General features: G+C 35.4%; 1 protein-coding gene and 1 long non-coding RNA gene across 4 annotated transcripts; one reads left to right on the forward strand and one right to left on the reverse strand.

The window, feature by feature from the left end:
* Positions 1-71: 71 nt before the first annotated feature.
* LOC137250176 (uncharacterized) lies at positions 72-16,754 on the reverse strand. Of its 3 annotated transcripts, XR_010952828.1 has the most exons (5): positions 16,678-16,754; positions 4,314-4,466; positions 4,027-4,242; positions 1,290-1,469; positions 72-1,218 (listed from the first exon to the last, which is right to left on the reverse strand). It is a non-coding gene; the product is annotated as an uncharacterized lncRNA (long non-coding RNA). The 3 variants fall into 3 exon arrangements; XR_010952829.1 differs by lacking the exon at positions 16,678-16,754 and having other exon boundaries at positions 4,027-4,238; positions 4,314-4,697; XR_010952827.1 differs by lacking the exon at positions 16,678-16,754 and having other exon boundaries at positions 4,314-4,697.
* A 398-nt stretch (positions 16,755-17,152) lies between these two features.
* On the forward strand, positions 17,153-18,352 carry LOC137250174 (transmembrane protein 256 homolog). The gene is made up of 3 exons (XM_067782560.1): positions 17,153-17,462; positions 17,531-17,824; positions 18,086-18,352. The coding sequence occupies exons 1-3, from the start codon at positions 17,367-17,369 to the stop codon at positions 18,227-18,229; spliced, it is 534 nt and encodes a 177-aa protein (XP_067638661.1). The 5' UTR covers positions 17,153-17,366; the 3' UTR covers positions 18,230-18,352.
* Positions 18,353-18,822: the final 470 nt, after the last annotated feature.

An 18,822-nucleotide genomic window follows, 5' to 3' on the forward strand; every position in this document is an offset into this window, starting at 1 on the left:
CAAATCGCTTTTTCCATGAATGAAACGCGTCCTTTTTGTTTAAATAATATTTAATTAATAAATAATGCATGTTTAAAATGGGTTTTACATGTGCTATTATACTAGCAATTTTTACATATGTATGTGCATTTTTATATTTCTAAACTATATAAATACATTAACGTCTATTCATAGTCGTGCCCTTTCCGAAACCTTGTTTTGAAGTCTTTATTTTTCCTGCGCTGGTAGTGTTGCTCATCAGTTTTGCAGAGTCTTATTAGTTTGGTAGGTATAGTAAGATCAGACGTAGCGAAATTAGGAAGCATGTCAGGAGTATCACCAGAATCCAAAGAAACATGGTGAATCATTTCGTCACCTCCGTTTTCTTCCATATCCGGATTCATTCCATACTAGTCATTATAAATAGCTTGTAGATGCCACATAGGTGTAACCATACCCTCAAAATCTTTCGGTTCAAATCTTGTGGTGTACAATGACCAAACTTTTCACAAACATGTACACGTAAACTTGTATTTGTTCTAAATTGTTCACCACATTCTAAACATAGAAAAGATCTTCTTTCATCCACTGATTTCTCATGTTCCTGTACTAAGTGTTTGCGTAAATACCATTGTGATTACAATATGGACAAACAGTTAATTCTAAACTTTTCGTTGTTACATCAACAGTTTCGTAAATGAAAATTCATACTTGAATGTATTTTAGTCTTCAAATCGCAAAATTTACATTTTGGGCATATGAGAAATCTCATGGTCCAATAATTTGTTGAAGCTTGGTCTAGCTGTTTGAAAATCAGAAAATTTACATTTTGCACCACGTTCGTTATATTTAAATTGTAAATGTTCTGGTTTCTCTACACGATGCATAAAATTTAGATGCTTTTTCCAGAAATGTGCTGAATTTAATTGAAATTCATACATTGGGCATTGTCTCATGATAAATTTTCCATAAATAGTCATTAATTGTTTAGAAGTTTCAACTTGTTGCAATTGTTGTTGTTCTTGCTGGCTGCTGAAGTGGTGTTAACGTTTGTTGTACAATTTATTCGGGTGCTTGCACATATTGTTGGTGTTGTTATGGTGCTGGAAAACCTTCCGATATTGAAAGCCCTTGATCATTGTAATCCCCACTCCTGTAACCGCGTCCGCGGTAACTATTACATCTGAAGGCGCCTAAGTTACAGGCATAGCTGATATACGCTTATATAACCGGTTGACTCTAAAGTAAAAAACCAAAACAAAATATTAGAATCAGTGTTTATGAATAACATATTTAAAATAAGCTCTTACAACAACGTGATCGGAAGCTACATCCACGTGAAAGTAGTGTGGTGTTCTCCTTGTATAAACGTAGGTACTGGATGTGCTCAACCATGCAGTTTTCTTCTAATTTGAGCAAATGTATGTTCTTACAGCCACAGCTGGAATATTTGGGATATTGCTATCCGCACATCGTCAAAATCAAATTACCTAGAATGAAAAAGAAACTCATATCAGTAAGAAAAGATTAAAAGCAGAAAAGTGTTCCATAAATAGGGCTCCACAATTAGCTCTTTTCTGAGAGGCCAAAGACACAAGAGAAATTTCAGATAACTAGAATCAGGACCTGGTAAAGTAACTTCAATTGAACCTCCACCATGCCTATGCATCTTCCGATGGCAGGGGTACCCAGAGATACTTTGCTGTTGCATTCATAGAGGACATAAAATTATAACAAGTGACAATTGATTGATGTTACGAAGTAAATGAGACGTGTAACTCCAAACAGTTCCAAAAACTAATTTCGCTGGAACTCGGTATTTTCAGCCGATATTTACTGTTGCTGATCGGAATCACTCGCATTCCGACAGCATTAATATAACAATAAAGTTATATAATGTGTAACGAAAATAAGTCCAAACAAAAGTTGGAGCAGGGGGGATTGGAAACAGGACCTTTCCAGCCTCCCATTATATGTTGAGCTGCGTCGATCGGAATCTTCATGCATTCCGACAGCGTCTTTACTAAATAATGTTGAGGGGTGATTGGATACACGTTATTTTCATTTTCCAACACTCCAAGACATGTTTAGCTGTGTTGATCGGAGACTAATACATTCCGACAGCTTAAAATAGAAATATAATTGAAAAATATAAGTTCCAAATTTTTTTGCCTTAAGATGGGAGCACTGGAGGATTAAAAACGCGTCCTTTCCAACCTTCCTTAAACGAGTGGCTCTCAGACTCGTCCGTTTGTCACGCTAGTAAATATGCTGATCGGAATCACATGGCATTCCAACAGCATATTCAATAGAAATAAGTGATTATAAGAATGAATTGTACTTAGTAGTTTAAGTTTTAGGCCTAAACAGCCGTAATAATAAATAAATAAAATTAAAAAAATAAATACTCTTGTCAATGTTTCACGTGCAAGGGATGGTTGCATCGGACAGGTTGCTTTGGGCTATATCCCAAAATCCAGCGTCCTCGTAACTTTTATAACTCTTTTGTGGCTCTTGTTGTTCACGCCCTCCTTACATTATGAGGAAATACGCCACCTGAGAACACAGCCGTATGAAGCTAAAAAACACAAGCATGTCTTCAGTGAACTCCACAAAAAGGCGTCGGACCTCTATGCCGGTGATTCCTGTACTCAAAGAACAAAACTGGCAGAGGAGGAACGCATTCTCCCTAGGTAAACGCGAGTAGTCACTCTCAACTTCGATCTGGATACCGTACCAGGTTAAACTCCTACCTATCCAGAATCAACCCCGACATACAAAACATTGTCCTGCTTGTAATGTGCCTCCACATGACACCAACCATCTCTTTAACTGTATTGTGGAACAAACGCCCCTATCACTCCTCTCATTATTGTCCACCCCTGTTGAAACAGAAAGTTTCTTTGGACTCCCGTTAGAGGACATTGATGACAATTTGTGATCGGTCGACCTATTGGATGGGGCGAAGCACTGCTACAACAACAACAGCAGGCGGATAACACGGAAAGAGAGGCAGCAACTGCATCACCCGTCGATCCCGGGCCGTTCCTGCCAGTTGGCTCACAGGGGTATTTATTAGCAGAAGGGAGGGAAAAGAGAGAACACTGGCGCAATATGCGAGGCCTGAGTCAATCTAAGTTACCGTTAGGGGGTTACAGCATAACTCGATATAGGGCATTAATGGGCCTCTCAAAAAGATAACCCAAGAATCCTAACGGCTATTCTTACAAGACACTGTAGACTGAACAGTCAAATGCAAAAGCTGGGTATAATATCGAACAACACATACCGATTTTGTGATGGATTAGCAGACGGTGGACCATATCCTTTAGATTGCGGCGCAATTTCAAGACGTAGGGCTAAGTTTATGGGCTCACCATGGCCAGAGCATTCCCACATTTAATCCCTCAAGCCAAGAACACTGCTGGGGTTCATCAAGGAAGTCGGTTAGGATGAGGTGCTGTGAAGGAGATGTGCAAGTCACTGTGCAATCTTCAATAAATTATCTATCTATCTACGTTCCGGTAACAAGCACCATTGTGGTACTAGCCCCACCATCTCGGGAACTATTGATATGGCTACATTAAACCTTCAAGGGATTGAATATTAATAATGACCGCAAAACGCGAAAGGCTGCTAAAATGTACCATTCTCCATGGAATGCTCGATATATAACTTTCCACGTTTTGAAACAGTGATGAAAAGAGCAAAATTTAATAAAATTTTAACTGGCTGTGGGTATTAAGGTGTTGATGTTCTCTCTTAATGCAATGCAATGACAACTGCGATGCAGGGAAAATGACAAAAATCTTGTAAATCTACTGATAATAATTAATCAATTTCCTCCCTTCTATGCAGTTCTATGCATACATCCATATGTATTTTTCTCTCCAAACGCTAATTAAAAAAATTAATTGGTTTTCACATGAACTTCGAATTCTGTCGTTTTGCATTCTTCAGTTGATTATCAACAAAAGCATGAGAAATTATCACTAAAAAATTCATACATGTTGCTTATATATTTAGCATGGTAGCCAATTTACTTACCCTTTCTGGTGCTATGATTCCTGGACAATCGGGCCTGACTAGACGCGATTTTTTTTGCCTTAAGAGAGCGTGCTTAACGCGAACCATATCATGTTATGGCACACCTTTGGTAATGCAAACAATCAAAGACATTTCTGCTTCTAATGCTTCTAGGATAGCAGCAGCAGCTCCCGGTGGCGCCACATAAATAACAGTTGCCTTTTTTGCTCCGGCTACCTATTCAATTTTAATTCACATTACCTTATCTACTATTGCAATTTTTAATCAATACAAATCAAATAAATTACCGAAGCAAATACTGGCAAACCTAGATGCGTAGTTCTACCCTTTTTTAGGGAAGTACATCCAACCAGTTTGGTACCTTATATGAATCTGCATTTAATTGTAGATTTCCTCTGATTTTGGCATATTCTGAGCTGAATCGCAACCCGGCGGAGATGCTATTAGAATAATATAACATTTTTTTTTTATTATTTAAAAATGCACATACGTATGAAAATCAGAAAGTAAATAATCTTGTTGTTGTTGTAGCGATGAGGACACTTCCCGTTATCGACTTTGTCGGTCCTTTGCCGGATGCAGATCGGATACGTTCCGGGAACCATTAAGGTACTAGCCCGACAATATCGGGAGCGATTTAGTATGACATGAAACCTTGTAGGCCATCCCGTCGATTCTATACAACTTAATATGGTAACGATTTAAAAGACGGTGCACCACCTAATTTCTATCAAAAATTATCAAACGTGGAATCAAAAGACGCGCCTCTAGCTTCGTTTTTATTATTATTTGATATTTTTAAATTAGGTGGTGCACCGTCTTGTAAAATGTTACCCTTAATATTGTAACGATTTTGCAAATCCTCTTATTTGCCTTTTTGCTAAGTTCGTATCACTAACCTGTTGAATAAATAACTCCAATATTTAGTAATGGAAAAATGGCCTTTATTAAAGTACTTCACAATAACACTTATACTCTGCAATTAGCTGGCTTAATAACCAAACTTATAGCTTAAATGAAACTGACTTTCAAAATAATACTGCTATTGCTCGCTAGATATCGTCTTAATCGAAACAGATTATAGCGCCTCTACCGCTGGTGCTTTTATACTCTTTGATTTCCTCGTGGCATCTTCTAGGCGCTTCCAGAATTTACTTAGTTGCCGCCATGTAATTATAACTACAGATGCACGTATATAGCTTCTCATATGCATGTATTTGTGAGCTACACTTCAACAATTACAATTGCATACTTTTGGGAGCATCTCTTCTCTGCTGCGTGTACGTACATATGTGTAAACATAATGTTTTGTTCGTTTATGTAGATACAAGTGACTGTCTGCTTTATTGTTGTCGAAACTTCATTTACTTAGCATCAGACTAGGGATGCGAGTATCACCTGGTGTCACTCATATTCGTCACACTGCCTTCCACCTAAGTCTGATCGTGCCGATCAGACAAATCTCTCGATCTAAACGCTGCCAGCCTTTCCAAATGAACCACTTTCATTTTGGTTCGTGGTTTGCCAATGGTTTGTATGCGGTACACTACATCGTTGATCCGTTTTACAACTTTGTATGGGCCTTCCCAATTACACTGCAATTTCGGGGACAAACCTTTTTTTCGTTGTGGGTTGTATAACAGCACCAAATCTCCTTCCTGAAACCTTTCCGAATTAATTGCTTTATCGTACCTCGCTTTCATCTTGTCACTCATAATTTTTGATCGTTGCCTTACAAGATCGTGTATCTCTCTCAGCTCTTCTTCCAAATCACTAGTGGATTTCTTAACATTTCTCTCCGCAGTGGCATCTATCCCAAACTTCAAATCAGCTGGCAGTCTAAGGTCATTGCCAAAAATTACTTTTGCAGGGGTTTGGCCCGTTGTCTCATGCACGGCTGATCGGTAAGCCATCAGGAATAATGGTATGCGGGTATCCCACTCTTTATGGTACTTGTCTACTACTTTCCTTAAGTGCTCCTCCAATGTTCTAATGAATCGTTCTACCATACCATCGGATTGAGGATGCAATGCAGTTGTCCGTGTTTTTCGAATGCTCAATGATTTACACATTTCCTCGAATACAGCTGATTCGAAGTTCCTGCCTTGATCAGAATGTAACTCCATTGGTACACCATACCTTGCAACCCAATTGTTTATAAACACTTCTTCTATCGTTTGCGCTTCTTGATTTGGGATTGGGTATACCTCTGGCCATTTGCTGAAATAATCCATAACTCCCAGTACATATTTTTTTCAGCCGTTGCTAGTAGGAAATGGACCGGCGACATCCATAGCGATCCTTTCAAATGGGGCACCTGAGTTATATTGCTTCATCTGGCCATGACTTCGGGTTCTGGGCCCTTTTGCTCTGCTGCAAACATCGCAGTTCGCAATCCGCTCAGTGACCGACTGACGGCAACCAACCCAATAGAATCTCTGTTTAATTTTCTCCAGCGTCTTCGTGATTCCAAGATGACCTCCGCGTGGACCATTATGCAGCTCGATGAGCACGTCAGGAATCCTCTTTCTGGGAACAACTATCAGTTTCTTCTTGCATTTACCATCCTCACTCTCCCATACTCGATGTAGGCAACCGGATATCAATTCTAAACTGTTCCACTGTGCCCAATATGACTTCGCAATGGGACTCTCTGCTGGCATCTCTTCTCTATTTGGTCTTTCGTTTCGTTCGAGCCCTTGCATAACACGTGACAGATCTGTATCTTCTAGCTGACACTTTCTTAGCTTTTCCTTGTCCCATCCATCTGCACATGTTATAGTCATTAGCCGGACATCTATAATGTCTTGTTTAGCCTCGGCTTTTGAACAGTGCTTGCATTCCAAACTACATGGTCTTCGTGATATTGCATCGCCATTTCCATGGGTACTACCTTTCCGATGCTCAATGGAAAAGTCATAGCTTTGTAGTCGCTCGATCCACCGTGCCGATTGTCCTTCCGGATTACGGAACTGCAGAAGCCATTTTAAAGCTGCGTGATCTGTCTTGACACGGAATCGCTGGCTGTAGAGGTATTTGTGAAAATGTTTAATGCACTCTACCAATGCCAACAGCTCTCTCCGCATAACGCAGTAGTTCCTCTCTGGTTTTCCAATCGAACGGCTGTAATATGCAACTACCTTCTCCTGTCCATCGACCACTTTGCGATAAAACGCCTCCTATAGCATATCCACTCGCATCTGTATCTAGAATAAACGTTGCTCCTGGAATTGGATATGCCAACATTGGGGCAGCGCACAAACGCTCTTTCAATGTTTGGAAAGCTACTTCTTGCTCCTTCTTCCATTCAAAAGCTTTATTTTTTCTTGTTAGCTAGTGGAGACTATGGGCTACGCTGGGAAAATTTGGTACAAATCGGCGGTAATATGTGCACAGCCCAAGGAAACTTCTCAATTCAAGCAGATTCTGTGGTCTTGGCCAATCCTTTAGTGCAGTTTAGGGGCCCCACCCTAAAGTTGGGCCAAGATCTTCGAGTGAGGTATCAAAAGACGCGGTGCTGCTTCCGCTAGGTGTGATTTGCCTCATAAGAATACATGCAAAGAATTTTTGCACCATGTTTTTACAATCTGGGCAAAAGAGTGTGGAACTCTCCTTCCTCATATCTTGAGGATGAGATGTCTTGGACCCTATATCAACATTCAAGTTGATATTTAAAAATCTTAATTAATGTATTTGTGTTTAAATTAGTGTTAATAAGTATGTTTGCTGGTTTAAGTAAATCAATTGAAATATTTTTAATAGTATTGTTGTATTGAATTGTAAATGTTTTATGTTTCTTAGATATAACTTTAAAAGGTCCTTCATAAGGTGATTCTAAATTAGATTTACGAAGAACTTTAACAAAAACATACTCACAATTTTCTAATTGGTTAGGAACGAAAACATTTTCTTTGTTATGATGAAAAACTTTAGAACGAACAAGAGAAAAATATTCTCTTATTTTATGAAGAGCGTCATTAGAAAAATCATGTTCTTTATTACTATTTGAAATAATTAATTCACCAGGTATTCTAAGTGTTTGGCCATAAACAAGTTCAGCAGATGAACATTTTAAGTCTTCTTTAATAGAAGTTCGTAAACCAAGTAGAATGAATGGTAAAATGTCAGACCAATGAACCGAGTCGTTTGATGCTATAATTGCTGCTTTTAAAGTTCGATGAAATCTCTCTATCATGCCATTTGCTTGGGGATGGTAAGGAGATGTATGAATTTTATGAGAACCTAAAAGTTTAGTTAATTCCGTAAAAAATTTTGAGGTGAATTGTGAACCTTGATCTACTGTAATATTCAATGGTATACCAAATCGTGGTATATAATTTTGAATAAAAGTTTTTACTATAGTATTTGTTGAAATATCTTTAAGTGGATAAGCTTCAGGCCAACGTGAAAATCTGTCAATAATTGTTAAAATATAATAATTTCCATTTGAAATTGGAAGAGGTCCAACAATATCCATATGAATATGTTCAAAACGGCCTGATGGTATTTGAATTTTTTGGATAGGAGATTTAGTGTGTCTTGAAATTTTGGATTTTTGACAATCGATGCAAGATGAAGTCCAATCGTTAATCTCTTTACGCATGTTAGGCCAATAATATTTATTTTGAATTAATTTTCTAGTTGTTCTTATACTTGGATGAGATAATGAGTGAATTTTGTCAAATATAATTCTTCTCATAGAATGTGGAACATAAGGTCGAAAAGGTTGTAGAGAAACATCACACCATATATTTAAATTAATAACTGGAATATGAATTTCTTTTAAATTATTTTTAGAATTTTGATCAGAAATGGTTTTTTGTAAAAATGTATCAGTTTGCTGTTCTTTATATAAAGTTTCTAAATTTATATCTTGAGTTGAAATTGTATTTATTTCCGGAATACGGGAAAGTGTGTCGGCAACTATGTTGTCTTTTCCACGTATATATTGAATATCATTTGTAAATTGAGCAATATATTCAAGATGACGTAGTTGACGAGGAGATCTATCTACTTTAGAATTTAGAACATGAATTAAAGGTTTATGATCAGTATAAATTGTAAAAGTTCTACCTTCAAGAAAATGTTTAAAATGTTTAATTGAATTATAAATTGCCAAAAGTTCACGATCAAATGTTGAATATTTAGTTTCTGTTGTAGTTAATTTTCTTGAAAAATAAGCTAAGGGTTCTAGTATATTATTGCTAGTTTGTTGAAGAACTGCTCCAATAGCAACATTTGATGCATCTACAGCTAATGATAAAGTACCATTTTTGTCGAAATGTGTAAGAAAAGTATTTTTTGCAAAATGTTTTTTAACATTTTCGAAAGCTGTTGTGGTTTCATTTGTCCAATTTAATTGTTTGAGTTTGTTTTTAATTGCATGTGTTAACATTTCATGCAGAGGACTAAGTTCTGTTGCTAACATTTTAATATATCTGTGATAGTAATTTATCATACCTAAAAATTTTTGTAATTTATTTATAGAAATTGGTTTTTCAAAATTTGTTATGATTTCAATTCTATCTAAAGATGGTTTAATACCTTCGCCTGAAATTTCGTAACTTAAAAAATTTAATTTATTTACACCGAGAGTACATTTTGAAGGTTTGATATTTAAATTATATTCTTCAAGTCTTTTGAAAACTGATTTTAAATGATTTCTATGTTGATCTTCATTATCACTGGCAATAAGAATGTCATCAATGTATGTAAATACAAAATCGAAATCAGAAAATACTTCATTAATAAAGCGTTGGAAAGTTTGAGCACTGTTTCGTAAACCGAAAGGCATTCTTACGAATTCAAACATTCCAAAAGGGGTAGTTATTGCAGTTTTATGAATGTCTTCTTCTGCCATTGGAATTTGGTGGTAGGCACGCACAAGATCAATTTTGGAAAAAAATTGTTTGTTTTTTAAATCAATTGTTAAATCGTGAATATGTGGTAAAGGATACCGATCTGGTGTAGTAATAAAATTAAGTCTTCGATAGTCTCCGCAAGGTCTCCAATCATTTGGTTCTTTTTTAGGAACGAGATGAAGTGGAGATGCAATAGGAGAATTTGAGGGTCTGCATATACCCGTTTTAACTAAAAATTCAAATTCAGCTTTAGCAATTTTAAGTTTGATTGGATCAAGACGTCTGGGTTTCGAAAATGGTAAAATACCTTTTGTTTCTATCCTGTGAACCGTATGGTGTTTAACTTTTTTAGTATAATCTGGTTCACAGGTAATAGATGGAAATTCATTAAGTAATTTTGAAAACTTATTTTCGACAATAGGAATTTTGAGTGAGAAAATATCAGAAAATCCAGAAGATCCAGTAACTTAAATTTTTGTAGTAGAATCCATTATTTCTTTATTTTTAATATTGACAATAATTCCGAATTTTTCTAAAAAGTTTGCTCCTAAAATTGGTGTATCAATATTCGCAATAATGAATGGAAATTCAAAATCTCTTCTTAAACCTAAATCAATTTTAAGTAGTTTTGTACCGAAAGTTTCAATTGAAGAACCGTTTGCTGCAGTTAAAGTAAGATCAGAATTTCTTTTATAAATTTTAAATTTAGAAAAAGGAATAACTGATACAACTGCACCGGTATCGATAAGAAAATTAAGTTTATTGAATTTATCAAATATGAAGAGGCGACGAGTAGGTTTAATAATAGTTCCATTATCCGTCACCGTCATAATGGATCGTTTCAGTTTAAATTTTGTTCGTAATTTGAATTATGATTTTGATTAAAATTGCATGGGGGTATACATTTGAGAGCGTTATTCTTAAATTTTTTGTGATACCAACAAATAGTTGTTTGTGAATTAAAATTACGATTGTTTGAAAAATTTCTAGATCCTGAAAAATTTCGAGATTTAGATCTATTTCTATCTTTAGATCTTGAACGGATTTGTAATTGATTAATATCATTCGAAATTTTATTTAAATTTTGATAAATAGCCGTAGTTAATTCAGTTAAATTTTTAACGCATTGTTCTAAAATATTATTATTTATACTTGAGACTACAGGAGATTTGGAAGAATGAGGTTTATTGATTAAATCAAAAAGTTTGTCAGCTAAAATAATAATTTCATCTCTGTTTTGATTATTATTGGAAGTCAAATGAATTTGTATTTCTTGTGGTAATTTACGAATCCACAATTTAAAGAGTAATTCTTGGCTAACTATGGAGGCAGAACCTATAAGTGATTTCATAAATCTGAATAATTCAGATGGTGAACGATCACCAAGTTCAGTTTTTGAAAATAATTGTTCTAATCGTTTTTCTCCGCTAAGAGAAAATCTTTCACATAGAATTTTTTTGATTGTATCATATTTATTAAAAAGAGGAGGAGGGTTAATAACATCTAAAATTTTAGATATAGTATCTCGTTGAAGAGTAATTAGAATATTTTGAAATTTTAAATTATCATCATTGATATTATTAATTTCAAATTGTCCTTCAACAAGTAAAAACCAGGCATCAGGAGAATCTTGCCAAAATTGTGGTAATTTAATAGATTTAGTAGAAGAAAAATTTGTAAAGTTATCTTGTCTTGAAGTATCTTGTGTTATATTAGAGATGATGTTTTGTGTTGTATTAATGTTAGAATTATGAGTTGTATTGTGAGTCATGATGTTATTTGTATCGTTGATATTTTGATTTTCTGAATTTGTAAATTTACGAGTTCGTATTGGTGAACGTAGAACCATATGAAAAGAAATTTAAATGAAAAATTAGAAAATAAGAAAATATTTAAGATTTTTTTTGGAAAGGGAGTTAACAATTTAAATAAAATATTTAATTTTATATAAAAAATAAGTAAATTTAAATAACTATATTAAAGTTGTTAAAATATAAAAATAATCTTAAAATAAATTTAAAAGTTTAAAAGGTTTAAAATTTTAATTTAAATTATAATTGGAAAATTTGTAATATGATATTAAAATAAAAATTATACTTACATAAAATTAAATTAGTAAAAAAATATTCAAATTAATAAGTATTTGATTGATGATTGTAGAGATTTTGAGGGAATAAATGACGTTTTTTGGGCGTGATAACAATTAAATTCATTGTTGTTGCTGTTTATGCAATGGCTTTGTTGTTTTCTTTATGAATCTCATCATTTTCATCGTGATGTCTTATACTTTAAATCCGTTCTTGTGTGTATTTTGCGTAAAATTGTTGTAATAGCTCTTGTTGTAGTGAAGTGGAAAACTTAACTATTGTTTTAAGCGTAGTATATTGTTTTTAGAGTTCTTTATTAATTAACGATTCGTAGAAAAATTTTATTTTTATTTATGTTGAATAAAATTTATAGCATGTCTACTAGTAAATTTCCGCTATAAGTACTTTATGTTTTATTTGATTGTCCGCACTTATTTTTTGTTTTTGTTTCGTATATAGAATTTACAGCGACTGTTATATGCAATTTGCACAAAATATTGTTTATTAATTGAAGTATATTTAAGTTTCATTTTTTTTTTAAATCGATGTGCGATTTACAATTATGGTACTATGATTTAATTTTTTAATTTTTTTATTGTTTCTTTAAAAGTTTTAACAATTGGTTAAACTATTTTGTTCATCAAATCTGCTAAAATTTGATTTCCGTTTTCGGGTGTTTCCACACAGTCCATCTACGAATGTCTATGGACTTTCACTTATTTTCACAATAGTAAATGTTTTAAACACTTTCAAAACGAAATATTTTTAAAGTTAATTATAGCTTCGTTTATAATCACTAAATTCATAATTTTTTGTTGATGGCGAATGTATTTCCAAATTGGATTTTAAGTAAACAAACTGATGGCTGTTCGTTTAGTCTGTTTCGCACAACTATTTAAATCGTTGTAAATATGACGGAGTAGTTACTTTAAAATTGCGAAATTTTTTGTTCAAAAATCATTTATCACAAGCACGAGGTATTATATATACAAGCACGGACAGATATAGATTTAGATAATAAATGCATTTTAATTAAAAATTAGCGAATGGAAATTTTCGTAATCATTACAGTCATTAATGAAATAAAATATTTGCGCAGGATCGTTGGTAGGATCGCCAATATATCAACATTCAAGTTGATATTTAAAAATCTTTTATTTTGATTTTAAGTGTAAAAATTTATTTTTGTTTATTTTTGAGTTTAGATATTTTCCAACTAATTAGAATTTTCTTTTTTTGAAGTTATTCAAAATTTTAAGTTAACACGAAAACTCAATTAAAATTATTTTAAAAATTAAAGTAAAGAGTACAAAGTAGTTAACACTATAGACCCATAGCCACGACCTTTTTCTTTTCTTTTCCTCTTCTTCGGACAAAAATGATATAATTACAGCTTCAAAAACTGTGTCGTCCATTTTGCAAACAAAAATAAACACAAACTTTTGCCGCAATGTGTCGCTCGATTGCCGCTTAATGTGTGTTGCCAAAATATGTCGCTCTGTGAGGCGCCGCTGCCGCTACGTGTCGCGCAGCGTAATGTCCGCGTACCTTAACTGTGAATTTAAAGGGATAATTAAACTTCCTTAACCCTAACGCCATAGTCGTAACCATACCCATATCCATAACCATCCCCAATGTGATCGATTGATGGTGCCTTAACTTAAAAATCGTGAAAATTTCATAAAAATTAAGAAAACGCAAAAAATTACAAATATAATCCACAAAAAATAAGTCCCTTAGTCATAACGTATCCAACACATTGAACAAAATCTACAAAAAGTTATTAAATTCACCAACTCAAATATTTTTAGGTTATGGATATGGCGAGAAACCAAAACCAATTGGTTGGCTATGATATGGTTATGGCGTTAGCGTTATGGTATGGCACCATTAATCGATTACATTGATTTCCATAAGGTAGGTTCGATCAGCTGTTTTATCTGGTTATGGTTATATGGTCATAAGTCACCATTAATTGGCCCTTTAAAATGTACGCTTTTTCTTCATATAATTTGTATTGTCACGGATATTAGCATGACTAAGCTATACCATCACTAAGGCGATGCTAAGGTCATGCTAAGCGATATTTGCGTCAATAATCAAATCATGTATACACATATATAAGGCAGCCGAGAGATGTCACACACAGACGCATTTACTTATACGCCTATGTGTGCGCGAGAAACTGTAAACTACAAACATTCACATCAATAATTCAATCATTATGTATCTACATAAACGAATAAAAATTGCGTCTACACATATGTACCATGTACGTATACGAGCGGCGGAGAGTCATTGCACAAACACATGCATATATCTGAGATACTCCTATAAGTATGCAATGAGAAAAACTATAAAATTTTGCAATTGTAGTTACAGCTGAGATGTTTGAGAGCTAATGGACTAGTAGATTATGGAAGCGCCTAGAAGATGCGAATGTTAAAGTCAAAGAGTATAAAAGGCGACAGATGTAGAGGCGCTGGAATTCAGTTTGATTTGAGTTGTCAAGCAGTTACGACTAAGACGATATCTAGCGAGCAATAGCAGCATTATTTTGAAAGTCAGTTTCATTTAAGCTATCAGTTTGGTTATTAAGCTATTCGTTGCACAGTTTGAGTGTTATTGTGAAGTATTTTAATAAAGGCCATTTTTCCATTATTCAATATTGGAGTTATTTATTCAACAGTTTAGCGATGCGAACCTAGCAAAAGGGCAAATAAGAGGATTTGCAGCAAATTCGCTACAATTGGTGTCAGAAAAGGAATTGTTGAATAAATTCTAGAGGACAACAAGGACATGGCAAAGTTAAGTGAATTGAAGATCCCGCAACTGAAGAAGGAGTTGGAGAACCGTGGATTGAATACAACCGGCATTAAACTCGAACTCCAGGCACGACTACGAGAGGCAGTGGAATTAGAAGGAATTGACGTGGAAGAGTATGTCTTTCATCTTATGGCGATGTGGAGGAGAAAAATGAAACACCGCAGACAATGGCGAACACAGACTTGAACATGATATTGGCTGCAATATCGGCACAAATGTCCGAAATGTCATCACAAATATCCACCAACATGTCATCTCAACTGGAATCGCAAAAGACAGATATAACATCTAAGATGGAAACACAACTAGAAGAACAGAAAACGTATATGTCATCACAATTGGAATCACAGGAGACACGTATAACATCCAAGATGGAAGCACAGGAGACACGTATATCCGAAATGTCGTCGCAAATGTCATCTCAACTGGAAGAGCAGAAGACATATATGGCATCCCAGCTGGAATCACATGAGACACGTATTTCAGAAATGTCGACACAGATTACATCAAAGATGGAAACACAACTGAAAGAGCAAAAGGCACGTATATCATCAAAACTCGAAGCGCGTATGGACGAGAAAATAACGCAGTTTGAAGAAAAATTCGAGGCAGAGGTGAATGCTTTGAGAGGTCGTATACAGGAATTGCAACTAATTCGCCCAGTTGTTTCAGCAAGCAATACGAAGGTAAGAACTCCAACTTTTGACGGCTCTGTTCCTTTCCAGGTGTTTAAGATTCAGTTTGAGAAGACCGCAGCAGTGAACAACTGGAGTGCGGAATATAAAGTTGCTGCTTAAGCCAGAGTTGACGAAGGAGGTTATCCTGCACGATAGTTGAACCAGCGAGAGACCGCAAGTGACGGAGACACTGCGATGGTTTGCGATCGCCGAGCTCTTCCTCACTGATAAGTTGGCGGACTCGTTGTTCCTCAGACGCAGACAAACGATCAATCAATTTTGTGCGCCAAAATGTGTATGGATTCTGCAGAGGAGTATTTTCTATAACGTCCTCGATTTCCAATGCGATACGTGCGTCCAGCTGCGAAACAACATAATGGAACTTTGTTACCTAATTTGTGATATCGGACAACGTAAACTGCGAATCAGCCTGAGAAAAACATAATTTTGGTTTGTCAGACCAAAAAGGCGGCAGTTTTACTGCAACACGATGGACTGCAGGGCGATGATCGGCGAAGTTAGCGGCAAAATCATAATCACACTGCTTCTACTGTTGTCGTGGTTGCGGTGATGGTGGCTGCTGCTGCTGCTGATGCTCCAATTGACGGTTATATTATTGTTGCGCTTGCTGGCGTAATTCGTCGATTTGTCGTTGAAGCTCCTCATTTTCTCCGCGAAGGGTAACGAGCTGATTTTCATCTCGAAGCATCTTATGAGATACGCGTTAAACTTTTATCGGGGTCACCAATATAGGAAAATAAAGAATAAATATTTCCTATTGAAATTTAAATATAAAAGTATTTTATTATTTCACAATGAAAAATATTTAATGACTGACTGAACTATGAAAACTTGCTAAGCAACACTTTTGTTCTGAAAACTTGAACTGCACCGCCACAAGCATAATAACTGATATTCAATATTATAAGCCGGTGTTAAGCTCATGAATTCTTAAATATTAAACTACTTGAATAATTAGGAGGAGCTATACTTCCTATTGACGAATTTTACGCATTTTTTGCACCCAACTCCTAAATTGATTTAACATATCTGATGGCAATGAAAGTATACAAAAAATAACTTTGGGGAAAAAGTATTTAGTACTGAATGGAAGAAAAATGTGCATTAATTTCAAGTTTACATTCATTAAATATTGGGAATGGTTCCTACATTCACACTCTATATTGAATTATATTTTACCATTCAATAACACACACACTTTAGCTTTGAGTTAAATTATTTTAAGCCATTCAGGAATGGACATTTATAATAAGCAACCATAAACTCACAAATTTTTAAAAGAATGCTGAGAGAATGCACACTCAATTATTTAATCTTTTTAAAGATCTGATATACGTATAACATGAGAAATGTCAGAGCTCGTATGGCGAAAATCGTCGTCTCTGGCATTGTGTTTAGAGCCATAGTGTACAAGTACAAGTGTGTTGACTTATCTGTCAAGCATTCTGACAGGCACTCGCTGGATTCGGAATGACAGCGAATTCAAAATGGATACCATTACCGAGTGCGCCGAATGATTGAAAAATTGAAAAAGTCGATACGATTGGTAGTCAAAAATGTTGTCGTTGAAACCAAAAATGCGACTCTAGACCTGAGATTTCCATCAGGTGAGCGAGGCTGTTTGTATTTTTGACGTTTATCGCTTAGTGAACACACTTGGTATAGGTACACTATGTTTAGAGCTTAATAGTTGAAAATTTTATATCTTTTTATCTCCTCGTCTGAATATTATTTTTTTATATTAAAAAAATAGTAAATTTCGTGTAAATTAATTAAAAATATATAGATCTAAAAGGAATTAGGGGAAACTGGAAATACGACTGGTCGAACGAGAATATCAGCGATTAGCCTGAATAACACAAACGAAAATGACGTTTACAGAAAGCTTACATTACATTACAATCGGAAATCCCATTAGTAAAGCCGTTGGCTCCAGTGCATCGTCTTTATTTTCTCGTGGAACGGTATAAATATTTGAAATACATGTGTCGAAAATTCTCTTGAAATGTTTAAATCAAATATAATTTTGTAGGGGAGTACTAATAGTCCACCGGCTGTAAAAGCTTCATCAGAATTGGTTGCAACGAAAGATATGGGAAATGTTATACCACCATTATGGAAACTAGTCGGGCGTCACCATAACTTTGTGCGACTAGCAGGATTAAGTGGGGCCTCTGCTGTGATTATTGGTGCCATCGGTAGTCATAAACTACCGCCAGACTATGAAAAGGATGAATTGAAAAAAATATTTGAGACAGCCAACCGTTTCCATTTTTTGCACGCACTGGCTCTATTGGGATCACCCTTGGCTAGATATCCGGCTGTGGTATGATAAGAAAAAAAATCTGTAATCTAGAACAGCGGTGGACTGCTAGTCCGGGCTATTAATTTAATCAAAATTACAACAGCCGCAGGAACATTTTCAACTTTTATAGTAAATATCTCTTGATGTGACTTGTTATTATTGTTGGCGAGGTCAAGACGAGTCTTTTGACACGCGCAATGGCAGAGGACGCTGTTCTAGATTTTTACCAAAAGCTAGTTCTTATAACAATGTAGTCCACTTACGATTTTATTCATTTTGCAGACTGGTAGTCTTTTATTGGCAGGAACAATCCTTTTCAGTGGTACACTCTACTACCGTGCGTTCACAGGCGATAAACGCTTTGGACGTCTTGCACCGTACGGAGGATTTTGCTTAATTGTCGGCTGGTTGACGTTTATGTTATAAATATTTATTTTTATGAGAAATCCGATTGAGAACTGACCAATCATGTATTCTTCCTTCTCTTGTCACAACGCAATCCATGTTAAAAAAACTTTTGATTAAATAATTCGTGAGTTCAAAATAAAAGGGATTTCTACAATACTCCAGTCCAATTATATGCATATAAGCAGAATGCTTTGCTCGTTAAGAAGACATATAACGTGCACCCTTACTCCTCAAACCATGAACTCCAATAAAAATGTTTGCCGTACTAGTACTTCGCCGTGCTTCACGAATGAACATGCTGATAGTTCATTCACGAATTAGACGTGGCCGGAATCACTGGTTGGTAATAGTCTAAGCGTTACAGTATCCAGATCGAAGTTGAGCTAGAGGGAATCGCGTTTCCCTAGGGGGTGTGCGTTCCTCTTCTGCAAGTTTTGGGTATTGTTCTTTGAGTACAGGATTCACCGGGCAATTTCTGGCATAGAGGTCCGACGCCTGTTTGTGGAGTTCACTGAGGACCTGCTTGTGTTTTTTTGGCTTCATACGGCTGTGTCCTCAGGTGCCGCATTTCCTCATAATGCTTACGGAGAAGACTCCTTAAACCCCTGGGC

Source organism: Eurosta solidaginis, chromosome 4 (genome assembly GCF_040869045.1).
Source record: "Eurosta solidaginis isolate ZX-2024a chromosome 4, ASM4086904v1, whole genome shotgun sequence".
Classification (NCBI taxonomy): Eukaryota; Metazoa; Arthropoda; class Insecta; order Diptera; family Tephritidae; genus Eurosta; species Eurosta solidaginis.